The 12180-nt window shown below is 48.5% G+C and overlaps 2 protein-coding genes across 2 annotated transcripts in view; both read left to right on the forward strand.

Annotated features, from left to right (window-relative positions):
• The window catches only part of LOC107376702 (alpha-1,6-mannosylglycoprotein 6-beta-N-acetylglucosaminyltransferase B), a 154357-nt gene that overhangs the window by 75537 nt on the left and 66640 nt on the right, over positions 1–12180 (forward strand). The window lies entirely within an intron of this gene.
• LOC139062153 (uncharacterized) lies at positions 6655–8767 on the forward strand. Its single transcript, XM_070542657.1, has 2 exons — positions 6655–8025; positions 8096–8767. Exons 1-2 carry the CDS (start codon positions 7624–7626, stop codon positions 8663–8665), a joined length of 972 nt encoding a protein of 323 aa, XP_070398758.1. The 5' UTR covers positions 6655–7623; the 3' UTR covers positions 8666–8767.

Genomic DNA, 12180 nt, shown 5'->3' on the forward strand with positions numbered 1-12180 from the left:
AGTATCTGTTCCAATCACTCTATCAGAGAAAAATCAGAGTTTTAGAAATAACGGGACACTCAGTAGAGCCATTATATTATATTTTTTACAAGTGTATGTAAACTTCTGACCACAACTGTAGCTGGGGTCTTCCTTAGAGATAAGGCGAGAAGCTCGGCCATCCGGGAGGGACTCAGAGTAGACCTGCTGCTTAAAGAGGAGCCAGTTGAGGTGGCTCGGGCATCTGGTTATGATGCCTCCTGGACGACTCCCTGGTGAGGTTTTCCCGGCACGTCCAACTGGGAGAAAACCTGCAAAAAATGCTTTCGAAGAAAGTTAAAAATACTCATTTTTAGACATTTTATCCTATTTTAGCCTGAAAAGAAAATAAATTATTCTCCAGAAAAACAGCATTACTTAAAATTAGAGAGAAAACAATTTTTTTTAAACAGCAATGTTTGCTAGTTTTAGAAATTCTAGCCATGCAACTTTTGCTCTCCCCAGATGGCCGATTTTTTTTTACTCAAAGCAAGAACATTTGGATCATATTTAAGATTATTTACCTCTTTTTAAGCAATGCTATTTTTCTAGTGAAGAATTAATTTTTTTATATAAAAAAAATAATAAAAAAAGATAAATGGTCCTAAAATGAGATAAAAAAAAGTTTCTAGAAATCAGTTTTTGCAGTGATGCTGATACTGGATTCCACTCAAGACCAAACAAGATGTACAGATTAGATGTAAATATAATAAACGGTTAAAATCACTGTAGTGTGACACCCCCCCCCCCCCCCCCATCACCCCCACCACCACCAAAGCTGCATTAACAGACCTTTCTATTTAAAGATGTGCTAACAACAGTAGCCGCATCGCCATAAACCCTTGCTCTGGGAGTGTTAATGAACAGAAAACAGTCCTTACCATGCTTACTCTCCCACACACTGCTAAATTGACAGATCGCTACGTGGGCTGTGCTCCCACAGATTCCCTCAGGCTTGTATCTATTTACATTTCCTACCCTTCACTTTTCTGCGCCAGCTTTGGAAAGAAGGTTAACACCGCTGGATGGCCTGCTGTGGTTCTTATGCAGACAGGATTGTTGATAAGTTCAGCATTGCCTCTCATTGACAGATTGGTCACGCTGGGAATTCACTTACACTGGGAGTGGAACTGCTGCGCTGTGGAACATAATTGCCTCTGATTGGCAACATTCGTTCTTTTAGGCGTCTCCTGTCACCAGTCACTTTGGCTTGTGTTTTTGCTTTCCTGCACCGCTCAGAAGAATCGTTTATTCACACATGACTTCAGCTTCATTTCCGTCTCCACACGAATGGGTATTAACTCTCTACAGTGTTTGACGTAAATCCTAATTAAAATGTAAAGTCTGGATAGAATTTAAGTAAGAAAATGCTGTTTTTCTTCACAAATCTTCACTCTCATAATGCGTGGCTGGGTTAGGTGTGATTTGTATTTTTCAAATGAAACTGAAGAGCCGGGTCTAAGTTGATCCTAATTATATACAACTGACCTGAAGCACGTGATGTAGCTGCTGTCCAATCATCAAATCTTTTGTAGTTCCTTCAGGAAGATCAAGGTGATCGGAGAAGTAGAAGCAAGTTTTGTCTGATGATTTTTCTTCTAGAATCTAATGTGAGCATGTTGAACGCAGCAACACCGTGTAATGAAAATGTTGTGATGGACTGTGGAGTAGAAACTTAAGAGTGCTTAGTAACTGAGACCCATCGCTGTCGAGCCCATAGGAAGATTGTAGGAGGGTCAATGTGCTCCTGTGAGGACCTACTGCATCGCTGTGGAGTAATCTGTTCAGGGCGTCCGTATCAGTTCTTGTTTTTACTCTGATGGAAACTGGCTGATAAGATTTTCTAAAAGGGATTAATTGTGGTTGAATGGATGGCTGGCTTCTTTAAAGTGGCAGTGTGTACTTTCCTGGCGACACCATATCGCCATGAATGTCGCTAGTTTAAAAAAACTGTACATTAGATATTGTTACCTGTAGAGCAAGAGAGCATGTGACCTCAGCGTGACTACTCAGACTTTGATGGTTCTTCACTTAATTCCATCGAGAAAATGCGATGCCGATTGTAGTTTTCTGTCGCTTTACTTTCTAGAGCCGCTTGGGGTCCTGCGCCTGCCTATGACATCAGACTACAGAAACCACCATTCGGCCAAAATATATTGCATCTTTTTCGATTCTGTTTAGTTTAGTTTTTAAATTAATGTTTCCTACTACCTAAATGGTAGTAGACCCTGGTACTTCTTTAGTTCTGTAGTTTCTAAAGGCCCCAGCAGATGATGTGCTCGGTGAATGTCTCAGACAATGGCGAACTGAGGAGGAGACACTGGAAACACCATCGTGGGAGGACAAACCTCTACATGGGATGTACCACCGACAGATAACTGAAGTGGCTGATATCAAGAAATCCTATATGGCTAGAAAGAGCTGGTCTGAAAGACAGCACAGGGTTACTCATCATGGCTGAGAACTAAGGTTGGGCATCGTTTGATTTTGAACGGTTCAGATTCCAATTCCTTGTTTCGATTCCTGATTCCGATTCTTTCAAGACATGACATGCTTTACATGAGCCAGCTAACCACAGGTCCCACTTGATGAAATATTCCTAACTTCAACATGAATTTTAATTCTATGAACAATAACATCACCTTCATTTAGACAAAAACATGTTTTGGAGGAAAAAAGAAAGAGACTTGCAGCACAACCAGTGTGTTTGTTTCTGACCACAACCAAAGTCTGGAAGAAGCCTCTGGGATGAGAGGCTAAATGTCTCCAACATATCCAGAAACATCCAGCTGTTTTCAGCTAACACTCTCAGGATGATCATGTCCAGGATGACTGAGAACTACACCTCCATGCTGCAGCAGCATTCAGTCAGAACAGAAAGTGAAACTTAAACGTAGCTGCTGTCAGTGACAATCTAACAGATTTTAAACATTAAAACTCTCAACAGAAATAGTTCAGAAAGGAAATTAAAATGTTCACAACGTTGTGTGTGATTAATTATTATTATTATTATTATTTAATGTGGCAGAAGCTGGTGTGGTCCACCACAGAGAAGCTGTTCCAGCATGATGACTTTAATTATTCTACAGGTTATTGTTCAGCCTTCTGTTGGTGAGCGGCTGCGTCTGACTGCTGACGCGTGTTTTTCTTTCTGCAGTGAGACAAACTCACCTCACACCATCCAGAGTTTGTTCTTTAAAGCTTCTATTAAATCCACCGTGTAGACGTATTTTAACAAGTTTCCTCTACGGCGCATTTTCGCTGTAGAAGTTAAAGTTTATGTCACGGAGTAAAAGTTCGGCAGTTTTTGGCCGCTGCGCGCCGTGTGGGAGGAGGGGGGACTCGGTGCTGCACACAGACAGCTGGTGTGATCAGCTCTGAAAAGCGCTGATCACAAATTACAGCTCATGTTTATTTTTCACGGAGATCAACCGCGAATTCCTCTTCCGGTCGGCATTCCAGGAATCGAAACTAGGAATCAAAATAAAAACTTTGAACGATTCTGGGAAAAATGAACAGTTGGAACCGGTTCCTATCGATGCTCGATGCCCAACCCTACTGAGAACAGGTCGTGAATACCAGAGCAACATAGGCTAGGATCTACCACACCAGACAAGGTGTAGGCTATGCAAAGAGGTGCCTGAGACAATCCACCACATAACTGCAGGGTGTAAGATGCTGGCAGGGAACAAATACATGGAACGCCACAACCAAGTGGCTGGCATCGTGTACAGGAACATCTGTGCAGAGCATGAACTGGAAGCCCCAAGGTCAAAGTGGGTAAAGCCCCCTAAGGTGGTTGAGAATGAGAGCCATGCTCCTGTGGGAATTCCAGATTCAGACTGACAAAATGGTGACGGAGAAACAACTGGACACTGTGGTGGTCGACAAACAGAGGACAGCCATTGTGGTTGATGTGGTGATACCAAGTGATGGCAACATCAGGAAAAATGAACACGAGACACTAGAGAAGTATGAGGGCCTCAAAGAAGAACTCGAAAAAGCCTGGAGAGTGAAGACATCGATGGTGCCCGTGGTCATCTGGGCCGGTGTTGGTACAAGATCGTTGGTTACGTATTGTAACCCCAGATTCTATGTGAGTCTAGTCGCAGCCCTTAAGCGAGCTGTTATTGGAAGGGTGATCTCAGCATCAGCCAATCATGAAGAGCTTAAATGTACGCCCACCACGTGGGCACCCCTTGTGGGTTATATAAGTGGAGCGACTCCACTGCTCGCCTCCGATGGCTCTTAGTCCTAACAGAACCAGTGTGGCCAAGTGGCTTAAGGGCTGCGACTAGACTCATAGAATCTTGGGTTACAATACGTAACCAACGTTCTATTTCGTCTAGTCTTAGCCCTTAAGCGAGCTGCTATTGGAATAAAGCGCAGCTGGATGGGTTTACGCCACACTGGTTAGCTCAACCAATGGACACACCCAACATGTCTCCTTTTAGTGGGGGTAGCTCAGCCTCAGCCCAGGGCTTAAAAGGCTGAGGCAGCCAGAGAGAAGAGTGGGGCCACCACTAAAAAATATCATCCACAAGAGGATGAAATTCATTCAAGCAGGGCTGATGAGGTGCCATAATGCGTTCACTCAGCCTGCTGAGGTCCAAGCACTGAACGAGTGATGGATCCTGAAGACACATCTCGTAAATAATAACGAGTAAAGGAACAGGGTGAAGCCCATGAAGCAGCCTGACAAATGACTTCCATTGACACACCACTGTGGGGCGCCACAGAAGAGGAAATCCCTCTGGCTGAGTGAGCCCTGAGTGTCTCAGGAGGATGCAGCCCCGATGATGTGTAAGCGAGTGAAATGGCGTCACATAGCCAGAGTCAAAGGCGCTGGGCCAACAGCGCGTGCCCAAGGGAAGACTCCCTGTAGTGCACAAACAGGCTTTGTGAGCGGCGAATCCCTGAAGTGCGTGACACATATCGTGCGAGCGCGCGCACCGGGCAGAGAAGAGGGGAAGCCGCCTCCTCCTCAGAATTATGGGGAGGAGGAAAAAGTCCAGCCAATGAAATTGACCTGGATTTGAAGGAAGCATTAATGTTTTTCGGGCACAAAGGCTGGGTTGGGGCAGAAAACAGCAGACCCGCCATCTGCCCGGATCCTGAGGCATGCGGGAGCCACTGAGAGGGCGGTTTGGTCGCTCACTCTCGTGACTGATGCCAATGCCAGCAGCAAGGCAGTTGTAAGTGACAGGAACTTGAGTGAGACCTGGTCCAAGCGCTCAAATGGGGCTTCAGATAAGCCACGCAGAACCACCGTTAGATCCCACTGGGGAATTAGCGGACGGGACACAGGTCTGTTCCTTCTGACACCTTTTAGAAAACGTTTTGTGAGGGGATGATCGAAAACAGACCTATCACCAAAACCCTGAGGACAGCATGAGATAGCTGCAGCATATGTTTTAATAGTGCTGAATGCGAGCCCCCTGTCCGTCCGTAGCTGCAGAAACGATAGGACATCCGCCAGCTGGCAGGAGAGCGCTTGAACATTCCGCTCTGTGCACCATTTCTGGAAAGCTGTCCATTTAGCAGCGTAAGATGCAACGGTAGAGGGCACCCGCGCACTCTGAATCGTGGCGACCACATCATGCGGCAGCCCAGAAACCCCTAATCAAAACCGCTCAGCGGCCAGGCCCACAGCCGATGGCTTATTTCCGGAGGATGTCTGATTATCCCATCCGCCTGGGGAGGGGCGTCCTCCCTTCGCTGGAGTCTCCACGGGGAGCCGGACAGTAGCGCTTGCTGGTCCGGAAGCCATGACGCGGACAGGCGTCGGGGAGCCACCAGAATTACCGAAAGCTGTTCTGACCGAATTCGGTCCAGGAGACGGGGAATCAGAGGGACTGGTGGAAACGCATAAAGGAGCGTTCGAAGCCCGGGCTGGTGTGAGAAGGCGTCCGCTCCGAGCGAGGTTTGGTCCCGGAGACTCAGGGAAACCCACAGGCGACACTGAGCGTTTTCGCGAGCCGTGAACAGATCCACACGGTTCCCCGAACCTTATCCAGATCTGTGATATCAGCGCGGGATGCAGACGCCAGTCGGAGTTGCGGGGACCCCCTCTCGACAGGATGTCTGCCGCTACATTCAGGATCCCCGGAATGTAGGTGGCACAGCAGGTGGACATGTGCCCAACACAGTAAATCTGTGGCTATGCGCAATAGAGGGGGGAATCGAACTCCCCCTTGGCGATTTACGTAGGCTGCCGCCACCTGGCTGTCTGTGTGAACTTCGACATGACGGCCATCGAGAAGGGCAGCGAAGTGCATGAACACATTCCTCACTGTCATAAGCTCCAACACATTTATGTGCTCGTGCGTGTGGGAGGGCCAGCGATCTGCCGCCGTATGGGACAAGCACGTGCCCTCCACCCCAGACAGTGACGCATACGTAAACACAGATACGTGTGACGCAGGACGTCCGATGGGAATCCCGTGTGAGGGGATGCAGGGATTCCCCCAGTGAGCGAGGTCCCCGCCCACTGAGGGGGGAACCCACAACATACGTCTCTTCTGACGTATCGGGTGTACCCGGAGGCAGATGAACCAACTTTGCAGGCGCCTCGAGTGCAACAACCCCAGCAGCACCACCGAGTGGACTGCAGCCATCATGCCCAGAAGTCTCATGACTAACAGGGCTCTCACGATCTCGCGGAGTTGCACGCAGGAGATCACCGTGGTGAGATCTGCCGCTCTCACCGGCGACGAACATGCTCTCATTAGAGAGGCGTTCAGCTCCACCCCGAGAAACATAATTGACTGGGATGAAAGAACGAAGTTCTTCCCCCAGTTTATAGAAAACCTCAGGGTTGACAGATGCTCTGTTAACCTCCTGGTTTGCACTGACGCCCCGTCCTCGGACCGGGCGCATCGGAGCAGATCGTCCCGGTAAAATAAAACCCTCGTTTCCGCCGTGCGCAGTGGCTGCAGCGCGGTCTCCAGACATTTGGAGAAAGTGCGCTGGGCTAGCGAGTAGACGAAAGGGAGGCATTCGTGCGCGCGTTCCAACAGCGGACGTGTGCTCGAGGTCACGTGAGCAACGTCTGAGGATTGGTTTCGCGTCCTTACCGCCGTCGCTCGTACCAGAGAACTGGGAGCGACCCATGGAGGGCTGTGCTCGAAAGGGCGAGTGTGAAACAGCTGGAAGAGGCTGATCCGCACCGCAGAGCGTGGAGTCCATGAAGGACGAGTGGGAACCGGGCCCGTGCACGGGGACGTCAAAGTGCCAGCGGATGGAGCCGCGCAATGTGCACGCTTTGCGCGTGGTCGCGACAGTGCCATGACATCCTGTCCCACCCAACGTTGTGGGGGGAAGCGGGATGAGTCGGGCCTGGCCGTAGGCGGTGCGCAAATGGAGCGCACCCTTTTACAGCTAACCGTGTAACATGACCGAGTCCGACTGTGTGAACATGCAGATGTGCTGCAGTGCTTGGTGCGGGGAACATCAGGTGTGAGGATTCGGCAGAAGGTTCTGCAGAGGTCTGTAGGATTCTGCTCTCGATGTGACGTTTTTTGAGTTTTATTTCAAAACCAAAATAATTCACAGAGTTAACATTGCAGCCATAAGCACACACATTCCCCCCAACGAGTCGTTTTCATGGTTGTTTTCGGCGAGGTTCCTGTGACTGCCAAGCTGTGTCTGCTGGCTCGTTCGGAACCGTTGGCCGCCAACTCCCTGGTCCCGCCTCAGCGGGAGGCCGGCTCCGCGGGGCGGGCCGTGCAGCTGGGCGCATGGAGTTTCCGCGCCATTTGTCCCATCATCTGGGGGAACGGCCGGAGTGCGAGGCTGACCGAGAGTGGACCAGGTCTCGCACCGTGGCTGAAAGTTCAGCCGCTGAGCCCTCTAGATGACGCTCGTAAGATGGGGACCAAACAGAACGTCAGAGGTGATGTGGCCTTCCAGCATCTCTCTGTGCAGGTGTTCAGGAATGGAGGGCAGGGCCGTGAGCCACAAGGCCGCTGGATAAGGGTCTGCCAGGCAGCAATGCGAGCAGAACCGGTGAGTACAGCAGCGCACAGATTGAGGATGGCATCAGCAGTTTTAGTAATGATGGTTTTTGACTCGACAGGAGAGTCAAGCTCCTCCACCATTTTGGAAACGCCAAAGGCGAGAAGGCGATGGTATTTCCTGCAGCGCCGGTCTGGAAGGCGCACTGGTGTGCGCGATCGGCGAGCCGCCTCAGCAGCTGGTCATGCTTAGCGGGAACTGCTCGCGGTCCAGTGAGGTGGTTCTTGACGCCACACAGCGAGGTCAAGTCCGGCTCCAGTGGAGGAACAGATGGCCAGCCCTGGTCGGAGAAGCCCTCGACCTTGGTAATGGGCGCATATGTGAAAATTGGCGCCTCGAGCCTGGCAGGCTCGGAAGCGGCGTACCAGCAGCTCATGGCAGCTGGGAAGCGCGGCCAGACGGGGTCTGGACAGCGCGTCTGTGTTGCCCCGAAAATTCCCGCCAATTCATCTGCCTCAGGGGAGCCGGTTCTGGAACAGCTAGCCGCTTGCGGGTCGCAGTCATGGAGATGATGGCGGGCAGCTCCTGGAGCAGCGCTCTAACTGCTGGCAGGGAGGAGCGAGAAACCACTGGAGCAGAAGGACCCACTGAGCGAGGCTCGTCGACCTCCGTGTTGTACAGGAGGGAATAATGGCTGCGGCAGCCAGCCTCGTCGTGCTCCTCACAAGGCTCGTCGACCTCCGTGTTGTACAGGAGGGAAAAAGGGCTATGGCAGCCAGCCTCGTCGTGCTCCTCACGAGGCTCGTCGACCTCCGTGTTGTACAGGAGGGAAAAAGGGCTATGGCAGCCAGCATCGTCGTACTCCTCACAAGGCTTCTCGACCTCCGTGTTGCACAGGAGGGAAAAAGGGCTATGGCAGCCAAACTCGTGGTCGACCTCCGTGTTGTACAGGAGGGAAGAAGGGCTATGGCAGCCAGCTTTGTCGTACTCCTCGCTGTCGACGACACCGTCCAATCGGTAGGAGCCAGCCGGCTCCTGGCCGACGTTGAAGAACCGTAACGCCTTGTCCAGCGAGTACGTGCCAGCCACCGGAATTTCCTCGCCGGTGGAGGGGGTGAAGTACTCGACCCGGCGGACCTTTTCAGCCACGGGCAGAGCGGTACAAAACAGGCACGAGGCCTGGGGGTCAAGGCCAGGCCAGCGTGGTGAGCCCCGAGACAGACCTCACACTTGGCGTGCAGGTCGCCGCTGGAGATGAAGCCCGTCTGGCAGGCCGGGCAGGTCCTGGCGTCGCTGGACATGGTCGGTGAGTAGATTTTTCTTGTATAATTGCTCTTAAAGGAAGCTCTTAAGCTTGGCGTGAAGAGAAAACGGAGGCGAGCAGTGGAGTCGCTCCACTTATATAACCCACAAGGGGTGCCCACGTGGTGGGCGTACATTTAAGCTCTTCATGATTGGCTGATGCTGAGATCACCCTTCCAATAGCAGCTCGCTTAAGGGCTAAGACTAGACGAAATAGAACTGCTCGGGTGCAAGATCGGCTCGGGGTCCGTCGACTGCCGATGACGTCAAAGTAGTTGATTGGCTGAACATGAACCTTACGGAATTACGTAATCACGTTACGTTGTCATCACGTTACGTTGGTCCAGGCAAATCTTTCTGTTGGAAAGATGAACAACTTTTACAAAGAAATCCATCATTACCTCTTTGAAAATACACTTTTAGCATAGAGCTGCATGTATATTAGGGCTGAACGATTAACTGAATGTGCAATTAAATTGCGATGTGACCAAAGGAGATTTTCTAATTGCAAAGGCTGCAATTTGGCAGCGAGTGGTTAACGCAATGCTAATAAATGTGGAAAAACCCATAGGAATGCTAATGCTAATATCACCGATTACATTCTTACAAATTATGAATTAGAAACGTGCCAAATGATTACATTTGGAGTCTAATAGAAAGTAAAACTCCCATCAATCAAATAAGTACAGACAGGTAGTTTAGTAAAGCCAGAAAACTTTTAACTCCAGAGTTTTGGCTAGCAGCTATGAGCGTAACTGAACTACTCATGGACAAGACGTCAAAAATTCTAAACACAAAATACTTCAATAAACGGGACACACTTCTTTCCTGCAAATACAATTTCACAGGTGTTGCTAATACCTATGATCCTTCAAGGGATGTGCTCAAAGAGGAGTTCAACATTATGAATAAAATATAGTGTTTTATTTTACAAATACCATTATAAACACAAACTTACGTCTTAAGAAACATTTTAATAACAAAACTGCTAATTTCTTTCCAACATTATAGAGGTGTAGTGTATTTTGTCCGAGTGGGTTTGCCGTACTTTGACGTCATCGGCAGTCGAAGGACCCCGAGCCGATCTTGCACCCGAGCAGATCTTGTACCGACACCGTATCCCCCAAACTGGAGGAGTGGCTAAATCAGATCCCTGGAAAAACATCAGACATCTGAGTCCAGAAAAGTGCAGTACTAGGAACAGCTAAGATACTGTGGAACCTTCAAGCTCCGAGCAATATATTGTTGATTTTAGTTGAGAGTTGATTTTAGTGTTAGATGAGACTAAAAATGAGATTATGTCCCCTTTATTATCTTTTTCATCCTTATAAGTTTTGATAATACTGCAGCTCCAACATTACTTTTACCAACAAGGAATAGAAGAAAAACCATAAACCATAATAACCTTTGAGTTGAAGGTATTTTAGAAGCAGCTTTTGTGCAAAGACTGCTTCCATTTTTATGCTTGACAGAGAGGCATACACTAGCTTACACATATTTAGCCCAATTTTTAACAAAATGCTAAAACTATCAAAGGAGTGGCACATACTGATAACCATTTATGCAAACTCTGGTCATTTAAGTACAATTTCTGGATTTAAATTTCTTACCAGAAGCTTCTGGAACTGGCACAACATCCTTACCCGATGGTCTCATCTTTTGAGCTAACGTTAACATCTAGAAATTGCGTCTTCTCGATAATGAATTCAAATCACGATCCTCTCACACAGAATGCTAACTCATGAGAAGAATTGTAATTTATGAAAACTCAGGTAGTGGCAGATGAAGTAAGTAAATAGTCTACTTTCTTTGTTCCTCCAATATTGGAAGTGATGTTGAGATTGTGAAGTGGCCCTGACATGAAATGTGTCACCGTATGCTGCACACTCAGGAGTGAAAATGGATGGGTGGAAGAGAGGGAGAGTGCTACAGCGGTTTACAGAAAGACAAAGGCAGCTGTCACTTCTGCTTGGGAAGTCTCATCATCTTTCACAAGGTTTCAGGTAATTAGCCATCAACAGAGCGTAGCATCACCTCACCTTGGTAAGGATGAGCTGGAGTAGGGCACAGATAGAAGAAGAGAGGAGGGCAAACAGCTGCTGCACAGGGATTACATTTTCTATGAGAAGAGACTAAAACATTATGGAGTTGCATTGTTGTTGTCCAGAAACTTTCTGAAGAAAACAACAGTTGCGTACTTCCTAAAACACCGGACGTGCACCAGAGCTAAGGTTACCACCTCTTCCAAACGCTAGTCCAGCCTTCCTTCTCTTCCTGACAATACGTTTTGGCATATTGATGCTCCTCTGTCTCACTCCCTGTCCTTTACCCTTGTTTGGTTTGCAGATTTCATCTCACAAACGACTCAATGGCATTTCTATAACAAGTATGCGTAGTGAGCGACTTGACAGAGCAAATTAACCTAACCACCAGACAATTTCACCCTAAAACTCAGCAAACAGAAAAGACGTGCCTGAACTCTGTGATGGAGCGTCAAGGAGAGAGGATTTAAATGAAGTCAGACTGAGGGTCAAAAACGTCTGTCTTCTCCCCCCAGCAGACCCTGAACACCGAAAGCAATAACAAGCATTGTGATGTGCAAAGCAAGAAACTTTAAATCAAAGCAGTTTCTGCTCTTTTTTGCTCTTAGCTCTTTCAAAGATCACCGATAAGCTGCCAGTCTCAGGTTGTGCCTCTCCGTGAGAGCTGATGCACTTGTAGCCCGCAGCCTTCTGATTGATGTTTCTGCGATTTGAGATGAAAAGCAAAACAGCAGCATTGTTAAAAATAGCCAGAGTAGGCCATCAGTGAGATAACATCATACAAACTTGCGTTCAGTACAGCAGGAGACGCTGGTGTGTAAGGGAAAGGGAAAAGCAGTTATGTTGGGCGTTGAAACAGATT

Source organism: Nothobranchius furzeri, chromosome 12 (genome assembly GCF_043380555.1).
Source record: "Nothobranchius furzeri strain GRZ-AD chromosome 12, NfurGRZ-RIMD1, whole genome shotgun sequence".
NCBI lineage: Eukaryota > Metazoa > Chordata > Actinopteri > Cyprinodontiformes > Nothobranchiidae > Nothobranchius > Nothobranchius furzeri.

Coding starts and splice junctions, on each gene's coding strand:
- LOC139062153 (XM_070542657.1), top strand. CDS start 7,624: ATGGTTGTTTTCGGCGAGGTTCCTGTGACTGCCAAGCTGTGTCTGCTG. Junction 8,026..8,095: donor CAGCAATGCGAGCAGAACCG/GTGAGTACAGCA, acceptor TTGACTCGACAG/GAGAGTCAAGCTCCTCCACC.